General features: G+C 42.5%; 1 protein-coding gene and 1 long non-coding RNA gene across 2 annotated transcripts in view; one reads left to right on the top strand and one right to left on the bottom strand.

The window, feature by feature from the left end:
• AIDA (axin interactor, dorsalization associated) overlaps nucleotides 1–18814 on the bottom strand; it is a 59005-nt gene that overhangs the window by 26930 nt on the left and 13261 nt on the right. The window contains exons 2-4 of the mRNA XM_005289610.5: nucleotides 16839–16908; nucleotides 9400–9453; nucleotides 6142–6196 (exon numbers count right to left, since the gene is read on the bottom strand). Coding sequence (XP_005289667.1) covers nucleotides 6142–6196; nucleotides 9400–9453; nucleotides 16839–16908 — 179 coding nt within the window. The remainder of the gene's footprint in view (nucleotides 1–6141; nucleotides 6197–9399; nucleotides 9454–16838; nucleotides 16909–18814) is intronic.
• LOC122173538 (uncharacterized) lies at nucleotides 319–18368 on the top strand. The gene is made up of 3 exons (XR_006174066.2): nucleotides 319–472; nucleotides 10311–10579; nucleotides 16734–18368. It is a non-coding gene; the product is annotated as an uncharacterized LOC122173538 (long non-coding RNA).

Genomic DNA, 18814 nt, shown 5'->3' with positions numbered 1-18814 from the left:
ACAAATGATCACACTGACAACGAAAGACTTGAAGGGAAAATACTTTTCCTTTAAGGCCAGAGGGGGAAGTCTGAGAGGCCAGGATACCCTGTTCCAGGAATTCTGAAGCAGAGGAGGGCCTAGGAAATGGCAGAGGAAGGTGACAGAAGAGGATGTGGTCCTGGGGTGATAATGTCTGGGAAAACCCAGGCTATTGTTCTTTACAGGCTCAGGATGGGGAGCCTTGCAGCATAGGGTCAGACAAAGCTCCCCTCTCTCAGCCACCCAGGATAAATTTTGCAAGAGGTCAACATATAACCTGCCTCTTTCCTTACACAGGGACACTCTCAGGGAAGGACTGTCTGTCTGCTGACTCTTCCCACCCACGGGAGAAGGGACAGAGGTGGTGTGACCGAGCCTCCAAGTGGCAGAGCAAGGCTGGAAGACTGCACCCAACAGAGATGCCTGGGAGGAAAGGACTTTTGCTATGAAGGTTTGTGTTCAGTTTGTTTTTTTGAAAGGCTGCCTGGGTGGAACCAGCTGAAGGCAATTTAAAGGGGCCACCTCAGAGAAGCTGCCTGAAAGACTACAGCCTGCTACAGACTCAAACACTGAAAGTACAATGGAGGTTATAATCAGTAGTTGATGAAACATTTATTATTTTTGTAAATAGCTGGGAGAAATATATATTTCAGACCACAGTCTAATCCCAAATCTACTGTTGTGGATGCCAGGATGCCAGACAGGGGAAGTGGCGTATCAGAGATCAAAATATGGCCTTCCATTTCTAAGAATGGCATTTAGGCCCCAATTCAGGAAAGCTCTTTAAAGCATAACTTTAAGCACATGCTTAAGTACATAAGTATTCCTCAGTAAGGATGCTTTTCTCAATTAAGGTCTTAATAACCTATCTCCACCGAAGCACAGGGACTTCAAATGCATTGTGACTGCTGCAAATTGTGTGCAGAGAGATGGAGGCAGGATGGCCCAGTGATTAGGGCCTTTGGCCGGGACTTGAGACCTGGGTTCAATTCCCTGCTCTGCCACAGACTTATACAGCCCATACATGGCCTTGGGCAAGTCACTTAGACTTAGACACCCATGTCACTTTTCAAATGAGATTTTGGCACCTTAACGCTGAGCAGGGCAACACCCAAATCTCTTTCCTTGTCTCACAGTGGTGTTGCAAGGACAAACACATTAAAGATTCTGAGGTGCTCACACACTACAGGAATGGGGGTCATAGAATAGAGAGAAATTGCTGTTTCTCCTCAGTAGGAAAACATGCTTTTATACCCTTCTTGGTCTCAAGGAAACACCCTGAAATATCCAGACTACATATTTTCATCAGCGAAAGTATGAAAAGGTTCTTTGGCTGGCCAAAGCAATAATTCAAGTGATGCACAGTCTGACAGCTGAGCAGAACGTCAGACAACCATGTGACAATGTACCACCTTGGCTTAGTCTCATGCCAATGACATCACATGATAATAATGAAATATCAGATCGGTCCAGTAGGAGATATGACTGAGAGGCATGTTAGAGTAAGTGGCCTGGTCTTGCTAGTTTTCGCTCTTTTGGGGAAAAGGAAATATGTATTTGTTTATGAAGGAAGTGTTAGAAGCTGACAATCTTGTAGATATTCATGGTACTTTGCATGGCTGCAGATCCTGTGACTTCAAAGACATATATGGTGTTAAGTCAATAGCTAATATTACCAGAGGGAGAATGGAGCACACAAATTTGGCTTATTTCTGAAATGGAAAAATGACTTCTGAATTGAGAGATATCAACGTTTGATCCAGGTCATTATTGAATTAGACTAAGGACATAAGGGTTTGAGATTTACCTGACATCATAAGAACATAGGCATGGCCATACTGGGTCAGACAAATGGTCCATCTAGCACAGTATCCTGTCTTCCGACTTTGGCCCGTGCCAGATGCTTCAGAGGGAAAGGATAGAACAGGGCAATTTATCGAGTGGATACATCCTACCATTCAGTCCAAGCCTGATGGTCAAGAGATTTAAGTATCAGAGGGGTAGCCGTGTTAGTCTGAATCTGTAAAAAGCAACAGAGGGTCCTGTGGCACCTTTGAGACTAACAGAAGTACTGGGAGCATAAGCTTTCGTGGGTAAGAACCTCACTTCTTCAGATGCAAGTAATGGAAATCTCCAGAGGCAGGTATATATCAGTGTGGAGATAACGAGGTTAGTTCAATCAGGGAGGGTGAGGTGCTCTGCTAGCAGTTGAGGTGTGAACACCAAGGGAGGAGAAACTGTTTCTGTAGTTGGATAGCCATTCACAGTCTTTGTTTAATCCTGATCTGATGGTGTCAAATTTGCAAATGAACTGGAGCTCAGCAGTTTCTCTTTGGAGTCTGGTCCTGAAGTTTTTTTGTTGTAAGATGGCAACCTTTACATCTGCTATTGTATGGCCAGGGAGGTTGAAGTGTTCTCCTACAGGTTTTGGTATATTGCCATTCCTGATATCTGACTTGTGTCCATTTATCCTCTTGCGTAGTGACTGTCCAGTTTGGCCAATGTACATAGCAGAGGGGCATTGCTGGCATATGATGGCATATATAACATTGGTGGACGTGCAGGTGAATGAGCCGGTGATGTTGTAGCTGATGCACGTCCACCAATGTTATATATGCCATCATATGCCAGCAATGCCCCTCTGCTATGTACATTGGCCAAACTGGACAGTCACTACGCAAGAGGATAAATGGACACAAGTCAGATATCAGGAATGGCAATATACCAAAACCTGTAGGAGAACACTTCAACCTCCCTGGCCATACAATAGCAGATGTAAAGGTTGCCATCTTACAACAAAAAAACTTCAGGACCAGACTCCAAAGAGAAACTGCTGAGCTCCAGTTCATTTGCAAATTTGACACCATCAGATCAGGATTAAACAAAGACTGTGAATGGCTATCCAACTACAGAAACAGTTTCTCCTCCCTTGGTGTTCACACCTCAACTGCTAGCAGAGCACCTCACCCTCCCTGATTGAACTAACCTCGTTATCTCCACACTGATATATACCTGCCTCTGGAGATTTCCATTACTTGCATCTGAAGAAGTGAGGTTCTTACCCACGAAAGCTTATGCTCCCAGTACTTCTGTTAGTCTCAAAGGTGCCACAGGACCCTCTGTTGCTTTTTAAGAGATTTAAGGACACTAAAGCATGTGGTTACATCCCATTTTGGCTAACAACCACTGATGGACCTGTCCTCCATTAACTTATCTAATTCTTTTTGGAACTCATTTATACTTTTGGCCTTCACACTGCCACATGGCAATGATTTCCATGAGCGGTCTGTTCGCTGTGTGAAGAAATACTTCCTTATGTTTGTTTTAAACCTGCTGACTTTATTTCATTGGGTGACCCCTGGTTCTTGTGTTATGTGACGAGCCAAATAAAACTTCCTTATTCACCTTCTCCACACTATTCATGATTTTATAGACCTCTATATATCCCTGCTTAGTCATCTAAGTTGAACAGTCTCAGTCTTTTTAATCTCTCCTCATACGGAAGCTTTTCCATACCCCTTCTCTGTACTTTTTCCAATTTTTACATATCTTTTTTGAGATGTGGCAACCAGAACTGCATGCAGTATTCAAGGGGTAGGTGTACAATGGATTTATATGGCGGCATTAGGATATTTTCTGTCGTATTATCTACCCCTTTCCTAATGTTTCCTAAAATTCTGTTAGCTTTTTTGACTGTCATTGCACACTGAGTGGATGTTTTCAGAGAACTATCCACAATGATTCCACGATCTCTTTCTTGAGTGGTAACAGCTAATTTAGACCCCATCATTTGGTATGTATATATTGTTGGAATTATGTTTTTCAACCTGCATTACTTTGCATTTATCAACATTGCATCTTCCATTTTGTTGACCAATCGTCCATTTTTTGAGAGATCTCTGTAAATCTTCACATTCGGCTTCGGACTTAACTGTCTTGAGTAATTTTGTATCATCTGCAAACTTAGTCTCCTCACTGTTTATCCCTTTTTTTCAGAATATTTACGAACACATTGAATACCACTGGTACCAGTACAGATCTTTGAGGGATCCCACTATTTACCTCTCTTCCTTCTGAAAACTGACCATTTATTCCTACTCTTTGTTTCCTATATTTTAACCAATTACTGATCCATGAGAGGACCTTCCCTCTTACTCTATGATGGCCCACTTTGCTTAAGAGCCTTTGGTGAGGGACCTTCTCAAAGGCTTTCTGAAAGTCCAAGTACACTATATCAACAAGTTCATGCTTGTGCACGTTTGACAACCCCCTCAAAGAATTCTACTAGATTAGTGAGACATGTTTTCCCTTTACAAAAGTTGTGTTGACTCTTCCCCAACATAGTGTTCATTTAGGTGTCTGATAATTCTGTTTATTACCAGGTAAACTGTAACTATAGTAAAGAAGTTAGATTTCCTGACCTGTACTTACCAGGATCACCTCTGGAGCATTAGCTAACCACCAGTCAACTAGTACAGAGGCTGATTTAATCGATAGTTCTGCAATTTCATATCTGAGGTCCTTCAGAATCCTTGGTTGAATATCATAAAGTCCTGGTGTCTTATTACTGTTAAATTGATAAATTAATTCTAAAACCTCCTCAACTGACACTTCAATCTAGGACAGTTCCTTAGATTTGCCACCTAAAAAGAACGTCTCAGGTGTGGGAATCTCCCTCACATCCTCTACAGAGAAGACCAATCTAAAGAATTCATTTAGCTTCTTTACAACAGACTTGTTTTCCTTGAGCGCTCCTTTAGCACCTCGATCGTCCAGTGGCCCCACTGATTTTTTGGCAGGCTTCCTGCTTCTGATGTGCTTAAAAAAAGTTTGCTGTTAGAATTTGAAGAGCAACTAGGCTTGCCTAACTATACTTTTACATTTGACTTGCCAGAGTTTATCTTCCTTCTATTTTCCTCAGCAGGATTTGACATCATTACAACAATACCATCAGTGTGTTGGGTAATAGTTAATTTGGTATCAGAATATATTCTGAATCATTTGCTGAGGCCCGGTGTACTTGGCACAGTACAGAGAAAGACATGTTTCCTACCCCACTGAACTTACAATTCAAATACAATAATGTTCAAAGAGATACATACAGGTTGAAGATTCAACTAAGCAGTGTAGAATTTTTAAAATACATGTATTCTATACTGCAGTGATTTTCAGACTGCGGGTCATGACCCAGTACTGGGCCGCAGAATGTAAGGAACTGGGTCGCAGCGGCGCTGGTCAGCACCACTGACCAGGCCATTAAAAGTCCCATCGGCGGTGCTGCCCAGCTAAGGCAGGCTAGTTCCTATCAGTTCTGACAACGTGCTGCGCCCTGGAAGTGGCCAGCAACAGGTCTGACTCCTAGGCCATGCCCTGCCCCCACCCCGAGCACTGGCTCTGCACTCCCATTGACAGGGAAGCCAATGGGATCTGAGGAGAGCAGTGTCTGCAGACAAGAGCCAGACCAACTGCTGGCCACTTCCAGGATGCAGCGTGGTCTGCGGTGCTAGGACAGGTAGGAAGCCTGCGCCTTAGTACCCCCACTGCGCCGCTGACACGGAGCTGCCCGAGGTAAGCCCGTGCCCCAATCCCCTGCCCAGCTCCGAGCCCCCTCAAAACCCAAAGCCCCCTCCTGCACCCCAAATCCCTCATCCCAGAGCCTGCATCCCCAGCCCAGAGCCCTGACTCCCTCCCGCACCCCTGCCCCAGCCCCAGCCCAGAGCCCCCTCCCGCATCCCAAACCCCTTATCTCCAGCTCCGTTGGGTCGCGGGCATCAACAATTTTCTTCAACTGTGTCGCCAGAAAAAAAAGTTTGAAAACCACTGCTATACTGGATGGATTCTGCTGTACTATAATACTATTATTGACCCTAAAGAGCACTGTCCATTCAAGGGAGGACAAGTTCCTAGACTACTGAAGTGTAAGGACATCCATATTTAAATCTTCCAGCACTACACTAAAGCCTGGTTATTAAAGAATGTATGTGGTAGCAAACATTTGGAGGAATAACCTTAACAGCATTGCTGTCTACCCACATTTAGGCCAGTCAGCATTACTGCGACTATCAGACTTTCCACTGCAATTATAAAAATCACCCACTTAAAATGTCAGATACTACTTACTTGGTTCTAGCTTCTTCAGATCCTCCAGCTTAAATTCCTCCTGCGACTGTGTGGACTAGGAGGTTACAAAGGAAGATAGTATTAGGTTTCATTATGCACCGTCTGTTGCCATTACTATTTCAGAATGGGCATGCAGCGTTGTTCTAGCTTTTGTCCATCTGTTCTGAGCTGTTTTCTCTATGGGGTCTCTATGTGAGAGGGTTTTTAGTACAAACCTTTCATTAATTTTGTCCCTAATATTTCAATGTCATTTTAATGATCCTGAAGAGAACAAGTTTATTCCATATTGTGAGCCTGGAAATGAGAAAATTTCAAAACAGCCTAATTATACTCATTTATACTTTCAGTCATGAGTGCTAAGACGACAAGGGAGGTCTGTCTTAAACCCTCCAAACTCTAGGTGTTCTGAAGCAAGGATCAGGTCTAGGGTTAGGAACTGTGGCTCAGATGGGGTTTGGTCCTGCACAGTATGGAGTGCTCCTGCATACTCAACACCTTGCAGGAGAGCACCCACAGAATGCCAGGTCACCCACTGTTCTTAAACCTTCCATAAGGCCAAATGGGGCCAAAGTTTAAGGATCCAATTGTTGCTGTGCAAGTGTCAACAGCGGCTGGGCATGTCACAGGAGAGAGGCTAGTGTAGTGGGGTTATATACCATGCCAGCAGAAGGGAAGGGCTGACCAGCCACTTTGGTCCCAGACAGGATGCCACAATGTAACTGTAGTGTGTGTATGGCTTCCCAAAATGAGAAGATGGATGAAAAATCCCATGACCCTAACCTAAAACACTATAAAATCCCTGAGTTACTGACTAGAGAAGTGTGGCTTGCTTGGCATAAGCCGTAGCTCAGGAAAGGATGAGTCGGGAAACACCAGTGTTTGGAGGCTGGAGGACAGGATCACAAAACAACTAAAATAATTTGTATTTGTTTAAAGGGGCTTCAAATTTCATGTTGGTGCAGATTTTAATGATGAGGTTATAACCCTCTGAACTAAGGTTACAGAGCTAAAGCCAGCAGGGATTATCAGTTCTCTCGATAGACTAGTTATGTTCTGAGTTTGGCCACAGAGTGGGTTCAGGCACTTGTCATTCAGGTCTCACTCTACATTTAACCTGGTATGGGTCACAAATGAGTGGGTTGGCTGGTGATCACACGATTTGGGACAAGTGGCACTTTCTGTTCAAAGGCCTGTGACTAGGTTAAAAAATAAAGATAAGCCAACCAAGACCCAAGTGCCTGAATACTGCTAACTACCCCAAAGAGCTCAGTCCCTGCCCATGCTGCATCTGGCTCTGACTAGTTTTAGAAGATCTCCCTTTACCACCCATATAAGCAGTTACAAGGAAGACACATTGGAACTATGGTAAGTTGCAGAGTAACATGAAGCAGCTAATGTTGCAGATTATAAACAGCAGCCAACACCATTACAAACCCCATTCTAAGCTGAAAGCACACATCAGATCACGCAGCTTTGGGATGCTCCTTGCTATTTCCCTTCCCCTGTAAGGAAGTTGGACCCCGGGAGAATAGGCTGGTTGCAGTCTGTGCTGTGCTCCTCACTTAGCTCTTTGGCCAGCTGCAGTTCAGGGTCAGGCATGCAGCTTCTGAATTCACCCTCTGTCCTACTGCAATGGCTGCTGGGAGAAAGGACCTGCACTCGTTGAGCTTATCCACTAGAAGGTCAGAGGGTGGGAGTGGTTTCTGATTCCACTTCACCCTCAGCTCCCTGCAGCTATGGAAAAATAAAATGTCAGCTCTGCTTCCACTTGGCTCTTCAGCCAATGGTGGATGAGGAAAATACTTAGGACTTTTCATCAACAGATCTCAAAGCACTTGAGTGGTGAGTATGTATTTCCCTCAGTTTACAGACTGGTAAACTGAGGAACAGAGAGGTTAAGGTAACACAGAAAATCAACGGAGAGCTGGGAACAAAACCCAGGGCTCCTGACTCCCAGACTTGTGCGGTCAAGTGTACCATGGAGCCTGCCTCCTCTTCAATTGGTGGGGATGCGCTCTCTTTTGGATATCAATACAGCTAGCCTTCACTGTTGATTAGGTAGATAAGAGACTTCCCAGATCTTCAGCCATCTTAAAAAGTATGTCGCATTAACACAGGCAGAAATTAAATCAAAACCTTGTAGTCTTAACACATATTGGACACTAGATTATGTTTAAAGTCACAAAAAGCAAACAGAGCTTATATTTTAAAATTTTAAAACCAAGATTTTTCTGCTGTAATTTTGACAAAGGCCAGAGCTACTTTCCTGGCAAGACTGAGTTTGAGGAATTTCTTATAAACCAAATCATATTTAACACACACAGTCCATAAACCATCATGAAGTACAGCCCCTACCTGTATTTTCTGTAACTGTAACTATTAATTATTGTTTCACAAGCAGCCAGGATAACAGAAGGGGATTTTAAATAACTTGCTCATTAGCTACTAAAAGGGGTGAAAAGGTATACAGAATAAAAGCCAAGGTCAAAATGCAGGAAGAAACATCTTAAATTGATTTCTACAGGACCTTATTTAGATGAATAATGGAAGAAATAAAACCTACACCGCAGCTCAGCGCCTAAATTCATTTTCTGTCACCCCGTCTCCCATTTTTAGAAGTCCCCCTCATCTCATTTTTAAAGTTAACTCTCTTCCCTTCGCCCCCCAACATTTGTATCTGCACAGCTTCCATTGGAGGAGGAGGAGTGAGTACGTGAATCTATGCAGAGTGAAAATTGCTGAAGTGCTTCCTTGAGGTCTAGCAGGGACAGCGTGAAAACAGCTAGGCTTGTGTAAAGTTCACTCCAGTGCTATTCTGCTCCTGTCTGTATAGCCTCTGTGCAAACCACCAGCACTGTCATTTTCTGTGGAAGGAATCTGAAGTGACAAGGAACAGGAAACAGGAAGCCTGCAGTTTCGTGCCCATTTAAACCCCATTGCACGCAAATGCCCTTAAGCATTCAGAGGCTTTCAGGCAACTACCTGGTGGTAGAAGTCCCAGCATTCAAAGAGATTGCTAACTTTGTCAGCCAGAAATCATGTCTACATCTGGAAAGACTTACACATTACCTGCTTCCCCATTTCATTCCATTGAAACTTAACAGAGAGAGGAATAGAAGCAAAGTCACTTCCCTGACTGCACAAATCAGATTTCTATATAGAATTGTCTTCCCATGTTTTTGGTGGACACTCATTAAAACTCAAAAGAAAAAGAGAGCAGAACAGGATATGGCAGGGGACTACATTAAGTCACTATACCTGCAAAGCTGCACTCCGCAATTCTAGGCATGTTGCAATTTTAGCTATGGTTTTCTGTAAGGAAGAGAAGGAAATTATTTCATTTGTTTGCCAATTAAAGCTGCATACAACTACATTCAAGAAAACAGCCGCTTTCTTTAAAACAAGCTTACAAACACTTTTTCCACACACCCCAACATTTGATTGCACAGCAATATTAATATCAAACATTATTTTAATATTTGCATCTAGAAACAATATATACAAGTCAGAGAGATTGACAGTGCAATGGACAATATTACATAACCATTGGCAATTGAACTCCTTCCACATAGCTCATCAGTACAAATGTGTCAGTGAATGAACTGCAGACCGGGGCACTGCCTCCCACACCATAAATTGCTTATAAACCTGATGATTACTCTGGGAGTGATGGGGGACATGTCTGAGAATAAGATCAATTACTTTGAGCATGTGAAATTACTTGTTCCCATTTGTAGATCCCCCCCCCCCTCGATTACAAAACTAAATGAGGACCCGATCCAGAGATGTATACTGATCACCCTTCAATGGAAGTTGTGGATGCTCAGAATCTCTCAAAAGCAGGTCCTATTGTACCTAAGCATAGGTTTGGCTGTGTTTTGCTCTGTGTGTTGTGGGGAAGAATAGAAGAGGACTCCCTTGAACAACAACAAAAAACAACAACATACTGGTCAATATAATTGCAACAGCTAACATATTCTAGGAATAGCAGTCGATATGAATTCGAAGCAAGTCTTGTAAAACTTTTTAGGGTACTTAAACATTGTTAACAATTTCAAATGGGTTAACAATTTCACCCAAATAGGAGAGAACTCTTCAGTTAAAGCTTGTTAGCCATGTAAGATTGCCATTGATCAAGGGTAGGTTGTAATTTCTCCCTTCATATACAGAAGTGATGCGCGAGATGCTGTGGCGAGATTACCGCAGGTGGAATCCCTAAAAGACCTCAGTTCATCTAGTTGTGGAGGAGAGAGCCGGAGCTCTAGACAAGACACCATCAGCAAAGAGGAGTCTTTCAATATATTACAGCTCTCATAAAGGCCTTTCAAGTGGCCAGCTAGAGAAACTGACAATGGTAGAAGGCTTACAAGCAATGATGCAGATAATCTTCAGTGCCACCAGTATAAAAGCTTTCAGGAAGAACGAAGCTTCCACTCAGGTAGGCACTAATAGTCAAGACTACCCATTAGAAGCATTTTGGTGCAAGGGCTACAGTTTTGAAAATCACAAGATTATTCAGCACCTAGAAGAGAATGTCTTGGTAATGATGGGGACAAACTAACTAGCAATAGGTTAACAAAAGACAAACAGAAAAGTACAATATGGCCAATAAGACAAAAATGGTGACGATGATAAAACTATAGAGAAAAGCAAGTTAAATATAATGGGTGATAAAGCTTCTCAGGTGAAAGTCCAATAAATGCATCTGTTATTGCCTAGTTTAAAAAAAAAAAGAGTTCGGGTTCCTGATATAGCAATTCTACTACCTAAAAATAGAAAAGAGGTAATGGGCTGATCTACTACTGAGTCCAACAGTATTTAGGTCAATTCCCAAGCCTGCATGTCAGCCAAAAGCCAATACCTACTACACAGTGATCCTGCCTTCTTGGTTTTAAACATTGCCTCATGAGATCGTGCTAATCTAGGCATATCTTCCTTGTAATTTATACAGTAACTCCTCACTTAAAGTCATCCTGGTTAACGTTGTTTCGTTGCTGATCAATTAGGGAACATGCTCGTTTAAAGTTGCACAATGCTCCCTTATAATGTTGTTTGGCAGCTGCCTGCTTTGTCCACTGCTTGCAGAAAGAGCAGCCCGTTGCAGCTAGCTGGTGGGGGCTTGGAACCAGGGTGGACCGGCAGTTTGGGAACCTCTGGCCTAACATCTGTCACGTTTGTTCATTGTCTTCTCTCCCTGGCAAAGAAGTGTGTGCAAGGGAGTGTTATGTTTTGGATTTTTTTGTTTATAACATATATACAAACACATTGCTATGTGTTTACATTAGAGAAGGCAAAATCAAAGACGCGTGCCTTGCACTTCCACTGGAAGCTGGTGAGGTTTGTGATGGTCCTTAGTTCTTATGGGAGTTCATTCCAGTCTTGGGCTGGCCCCTGAGAAAGCTCTGTCTCTTTTGTGCTTGAATGACATCTGCCTCACGTAAGAGGGTAAACAGATTGGAAAACTATGCTTCTCTGCCCTCAACCAATAAACATTAGAAATCATGTACCTCCTGCTCTGGAGTACAGTCGAATACCTTAGCGTTAAAAAGACTGAGTACGCACGTTCCACACATTCATTAATGCATGGCCTAGTCCCACGGTCAGGGTTGGGAAGGGGGGGAAATCAAAGATAGTAGTGCTACAGATGCAGCATGCTCAACCCCCAGAAGAGAATGTCTGGTATTTTCTCTAGCCAGTTAAGCAACAGCACTGGGAGTTCTTTATTGTTGAAAACAACTGGAAAGAGGTTGTCCACAAATGTAGGACCTCCAGGGATGGGGAGGTCTGAAGTGATGGAGAAAGACAGAGGACAGAGCTCCCCTAGGGAGGCAGAATATCTACATATAAAATGTAATTCTACTATCAGTGCAAAGGAGCAGTGAACATGCCAACTGAGTGTTAAGAAAATGCAACAGATAGAACAGATCCCCCAATTATGCTTCTAGAGACTGAGAGCAATTGCTCTCCCAATTGTCAAGAGGATTGGTACACTAAGAATCTCCAGCACTGTGTGAGGTAGGCAAGACATGTAAACATAATTTAACTTCTGCTCTTCCCCAGTCTCTCTCACACAGTTTTAATTCCCTCTCCCCACCCTACTGATATGCTTAGCAGAGCCCATCCTGAAGTTAGATTCTTACAGCTGCCTAGACTAACCAGCTAACTCCTTGCAGTGGGGCAGATGAAACTGCAAAGTGTGTGTCGTTAGGCTCTTGGGAGTTGAAGAATGATAACACAGCACTAGGAACAGATTAACTTTGGAGAGATTTGGAGTTTAAAATAGAAAAGAACAGGTTTTATATGGAATCTATTGAATTATGGCAAGATACCAGCAGCCATTATTCATAACTATTTTTAAGGGACCACACCCAACCCGAAAGTACAAAATGCAGCTAAACACTATCGTTTTCAGCTGCAACTATCCCATGCAGGGGCTTCTTTTACAGCAATGAAAACACTTAATATATTATTAGCAGTACTGAAGCTGCAACAAACTCTGCTAGTTAGAGCTATTAAAGATCCAGTTTCAATGTAAACTAGTGTTTAGAAGGGAAAAAGTCAGTTGATCTAGTAGTCAAGGCTTCTTCTGTACTGTTGTGTGAGTAATGACTGTGCTAACTGTAATGCAGTTTGAGATGTTTGCATAAATAGAGAGCCCAAGTGAAGTTTGGTTTTCAAGAAAGGTCCAAGTTGCTAGCAGACCAGTAGTTTAATGAGGCATGCTAAGATTATACAGCTGTGCAAGTGTTTCAGCAAGTTATCAGCACACAAAAAATAAGGTTTTTCAACACTGCATAAAGCCAAGCATAATTTTTTAAAAGGCTCATGCAAGCACTTTTTAGTCAGAAACTTGAAAGGTCACATGCATTGTGTGGAGATCTGGCTGAAAACAACTAACACCCTGTGCAGAAGGGCAGGCTGACAGACATGGCCAAAACTAAAGAGATCAATTAATGTAATAAGATTGGCCATACTGGGTCAGACTAAAGGTCCATCTAGCCCAATATCCTGTCTTCTGACAGTGGCCAATGCCAAGTGCCCCAGAGGGAATGAACAGAACAGGTAATCATCAAGTGTTCCATTCCTTGTCGCCCATTCTCAGCTTCTGGCAAACAGAGGCTAGGGACATCATCGCTGCCTACCCTGGCTAATAGCCATTGATGGACCTATCCTTCATTTATTTATCTAGTTCTTTTTTGAACCTTATTATAGTCTTGGCCTTCACAACATCCTCTGACAAGGAGTTCCACAGACTGACTGTGCACGGTGTGAAAAAATACTTCCTTTTGTTTGTTTTAAACCTGCTGCCTATTAATTTCATTTTGTGACCCCTAGTTCTTGTGTTATGAGAAGGAGTAAACAACACTTCCTTATTTACTTTCTCCACACCAGTCATGATTTTATAGACCTCTGTCAGATCCCCCCTTAGTTGTCTCTTTTCCAAGCTGAAAAGTTCCAGTCTTATTAATCTCTCCTCATACGGAAGCCGTTCCATAGCCCTAATCATTTTTGTTGCCCTTTTCTGAACCTTTTCCAATTGCAATATATCTTTTTTTGAGATGGGGCAACCACATCCGCACACAGTATTCAAGATGTGGGTGTACCATGGATTTATACAGAGGCAATAGGATATTTTCTGTCTTCTTATCTATCCGTTTCTTAATGATTCCCAACATTCTGTTCGCTTTTTTGACTGCCATTGCACATTGAGTGGATGAGAACTATCCACCATGACTCCAAGATCTCTTTTTTGAGTGGTAACAGCTAATTTAGACTCCATCATTTTGTATGATTTTTTTTTATATATATATATATACACACACACATATATATACACACACACACACACACACACACACCCCTCTACCCTGATATAACGCTGTCCTTGGGAGCCAAAAAAAAATCTTACCGCGTTATAGGTGAAACCGCATTATATCGAACTTGCTTTGATCCGCCAGAGTGCGCAGCCCTGTCCCCCTGGAGTGCTGCTTTACCACGTTATATCCAAATTCGTGTTATATCTGGGTAGAGGTGTATATACGTATAGTAATAAGCTATGCTTGCTTACTATAGGTATGTCTGCACTGCAAAGAAAGGTGGGATCTTAATGTGAGTTAGCTTGTTAGCTAACTCACATTAAAATAGCAGTGAAAACACAGCAACTCTGCTCTTAAGTCAGGTTAGCATCTTAAATTCAATCCCCTAACAGGCTTTAACTCAAGCTGCTAACCTGAGTTAAAGGCAGAGTTGCTGTGTCTTCACTGCTATTTTAACCTGAGTTACACCCCCTGCCCTTTTTTGTTTTGCTTTGTTCTTTTGCAATGTAGACATAACCCTAACCAAGTAGAAATCTACTTGGTTCCTGGCCAATGGGAGTGTGGAGCCGGTGCACGGGGCGGGGGCAGCACAGAGCCCCATGGCTCCCCCGCCTAGGAACCGGACCTGCTGCCACTTCTGGGGTGCAGCGCGGTGCCAGGATAGGTAGGGACTAGCTTTCCTTAGCCCCGTAGCACTGCCAACCAGATTTTTAATGGCCCGGTCGGCAGTGCTGACCGGAGCCACCAGGGTCCCTGTTCCAGTCAAAAATCAGACACCTGGCAACCCTACCAGGCCCTCCAAGAGAGATACTCCACAGGGAGCAGCCTTCCCCCCCCATGACACACACACACACACACATACCCACACACCCTTATCTGGGGCAAGTCACTATCCACAAAGTTCAAAGAACCCAATTTTGCAATCATCTTGAAACAGTGAAGTTCATACTGACACACAGCATAAAGGACAGCATGCTGTTAATCACAGCCTGCCATAAATGAGATTGCCACCACCTGCTAACCAACCACACCTTCCAACTCTACTTCCAACAACGGGGGATATACAATCAATATTGGGGGCGGGGGGGGGGAGTGAAACTATAACAAAAGACTAAAAACTATCTGCAATGACAACAGAAGCCAATAAAGAATAAAAATTTGCTGACTTACCAAAAAGATCTCCTTAGTCCATGGGTTGTGTGTGTGGCAGGGGGATGTTGGGAGGGTGAGGGGTAGGAAGATGATGGTCACCATCCCCATGGGGGCCCAAAACAAGTTAAGGTGAGATCATGAACACTCTGTCTTTATGACTAGATAAAGGGGAGAAGAGTCCTGAAGCTTTTTTGTTTTAATACGTGGTTTGGAAAAGGTTGAGAATCACTGTCCTAGCATGTCTCTCCATGTAGTAACTGAAGGCAAATGTCAGAGGGGTAGCCGTGTTAGTCTGAATCTGTAAAAAGCAACAGAGGGTCCTGTGGCACCTTTGAGACTAACAGAAGTATTGGGAGCATAAGCTTTCGTGGGTAAGAACCTCACTTGCATCTGAAGAAGTGAGGTTCTTACCCACGAAAGCTTATGCTCCCAATACTTCTGTTAGTCTCAAAGGTGCCACAGGACCCTCTGTTGCTGAAGACAAATGCTGACTTTTTAAAATGGCAGCCACGGCAGCACATTCATTTCTCAGATTATTTATCCACCTTGAAGTTCTCAGTCCACAGCAGATCGTAAAGCATCTCTTACTAGGTTCTTTTTCTCTAATCCACACATAATTCTGTAACTTGTATACTGAACTGAGTTGTGTACTAGAAAATTCCATTCCTAAATAAGCTATTGCTCCCATAAACAATACCTGTAATCACAAGTCTTCTCCACATGGCCATCACTCCTAATAAAACCCTGTCCCTTCACAAAATATCACAAGGGTAGCAAAGTTACATGTATTACCAGCAGCAGGGTTGGGGAGGTTTATTATACTGAATACACCTCACTAAAATTGGTTTTCAATGCTGAGAAAGTCTGTTGGAGTTTCCCTTTTTAACAAACCCCCTTCCAGAATTACACCAACATGATGCTGACAAAAAAACAACAGAACACACACTACAACCTTGTTCAGTCGAAAGACTGCAAAGATTGAAGACTCTAGATCAGTGGTTCTCAACCAGGGGTCCGGGGCCCCCCTGTGGGGCCACGAGCAGGTTTCAGGGGGTCCACTAAGCAGGGCCAGCATTGACTTGCCGCAAGGGGCTGAAGCCCAGGGCTGCGAGCCTTGTCACCCAGGGCTAAAGCCTGAACAACTTAGCTTCATGGGGCACCCTGTGGCCTGGAGCACCGGGCAGTTGTCCTGCTTGCTAGCCCCCAACGCTCGTCCTGGCTTTTATATGCAGAAAAACAGTAGTTGTGGCACACATGGGCCGTGGAGTTTTTATAGCATGTTGGGAGGGCCTCAGAAAGAAAAAGTTTGAGAACCCCAGCTCTAGAAGACTTTGGCAGTCTCACTTCCCATCAGGTGTTACATGTTAAATTAACATCCTCCCCCACGCACTAGACACATCTGCAGTTCAAGACATTTTACATTTGGACTTTACAAAATTAAATTAATTCCTTGCCAAAGTTCTATAAGTTATTAAAAGGTCACCCAAAAAGAAAAACTCTGGTTATGAAGGATTCTGGACAGATTGTAAGACATGAATACTGCACATCAGAATATCTGTCACATCTAACGATAAACATTTCAGCCATGCTATTTTCTGTTTTCACAATACCTTATACTTCAAGGGAGAAGAAAAACAGAGGGCTCAGTCCTCAGAGCCTTCAAGAGGACTCAGGCAACCAGGACCTTGCAGGATCAAGCCCCCATGGACTGAACGAACAGTAACGTACCTTTTGATCTTCTGTGAACTCTGAGTTGTTGTGTTGAGACTGGGCCTCTTTCTGTAGATGTCTTGCTAATCTGGATGGGGAAAGAGGGGGGAGGAGTATTAAATATTTTCTGTAGATTGGGAACAACATACTGAATCCCATGATGCTATCTTCAGAAAACATGTTAGCCAGAAGTTTTGTAGACTGTTGTGCTTGCATATTCCTAATATTCAAAACCCTTAACTGTGGACATTGTATTGACAAACACATGATCACACCAGACAGTTAAATGAGACGTACAGGAGATCTACAAAAGGTAAGAGTGGGATTGCATCTTTTTATGATGTATAAGGACCACCTAAAACTTTCTAATATGAAAAACAAACACAACTTTTATTTAGAAATACAGGTCTTGTCTACCCTGGATAATTCTGTAATGACTAGAAAACTCCTGAAACTAAAGCATCACAAGAGTCAAAGTAACAATTTTTACTCTAACTTTATTAACACCTATTTAACTCTAATGACAGACATTCTGGAGAAGAGATGTCTGTTGAAGATTCAATATGCCAACTCCCTCAGTTAAGATGACTGATTATCAAGACAAGAGGTCTTCCAGAAAAAGCAGATTTTACATCCCTGAGAGGTCTAAAGTAAAAACAAGCAAACACTTTTCAGAAGCACCTTTCAGGCCTCCTATATATAATAAAGGAGCAAAATGAGGATTTGTGCATGTCATAGTAGAAGGGACTGGCAAAATCACTTGCTTAACAAAAGTGGTCTTCTCATGAAGCTGGAGCAGAACTGGACTTGTTACATTTGGGGATACTTTAGACAACCTCCTGCCTTGAGAGCCCTCCAATGAAGGTGGTCACTTGGATAGGTTTCACTGTACTTTAAATATCAAGTATTAAAACAAGTTTAATATAAATATCTATCATTCAATCAAAAGACTGTCACACTTTAGTGCAGATACAACTGTGTAGCCCCTCAGAATGCACTATCAGAAATTAGGAGACCAGAGTTCTTCTCTTGAATTGACGACTGACTCACTGTGACACATTGGGTAAGTCATTTAACTTCTCTGGACCTCAGTTTCCCAATTTATCAAGCAAGGGCGGTAATTACCAGTCTCTGTAAAGCACTTTGACCCTTGGCTGGAAAGCACCAAGTGCAAAATATGCATTTATTTGATTTCATCATATTTTAACAAATTGGATATTGTTTAAAATGCTAATTTTCATGATAAAACTGATAGAGTAAGGCTCATAAAAGCCAATGCCATCTGCTAATGGGCAAGAAAGCATTAACAGGTCTATCCGCTATCATAAAGCATGAGAGTCATGTAATTTAATTAAGCCAAGGAAGAAAAAAGCATTGTTACTTATATAGAAGAGAACTTCTTGGAATCTGGGGAATAGCCCTGACAATACCATACACAGGAGGACTTGATTCTTTGAACGAGGGAGCACATTTTGAACTTGTTCCCTCTCCAGTTTTGTGAGTGGCATTTCTAAATTTCCTTTATTGTTAATTAAAAAAAAAAAAAAAGTTAAAGATACCCAAAGTGAGAACAAAACATTCTGTTTGACCCGAAACAAGGTGGTTGGAGCGGGGTGAGGGTGGGGGCATTTCTTTTTGCTAGGAAAATCAAAATATTTTTGTTTTGGGTCAATCTGAAATGATTTTTTTTTCTCCAGTTCAGCCAGAAAACTTAAAAATCTATTATTTGCACAGCTCTATTCATTTACTATTGGAGAGGGTGCCAACATTAATCCTAATGGTGTTTTTGTTTAACTTAATGCTTTTCTAATGTGGCTATTTTTACAGATGTCACATGTTAACAAGACCCTTACTCCCGCTACAGCTCAGTTTTCTCATCTGTGAAATGGGGACAATGATACCTACCCTCCTTTATAAAACACTGAAATCTATGGATGAAAACTCTATAAGAGTGAAGTATTATTTTTATATGGATGAACTGTTACTTTCCAAAA

Source organism: Chrysemys picta, chromosome 3, assembly GCF_011386835.1.
Source record: "Chrysemys picta bellii isolate R12L10 chromosome 3, ASM1138683v2, whole genome shotgun sequence".
Lineage (NCBI taxonomy): Eukaryota > Metazoa > Chordata > Testudines > Emydidae > Chrysemys > Chrysemys picta.
The sequence above is the reverse complement of the archived record's forward strand: the minus strand, read 5'-3'. Positions and strand labels throughout refer to the sequence as shown.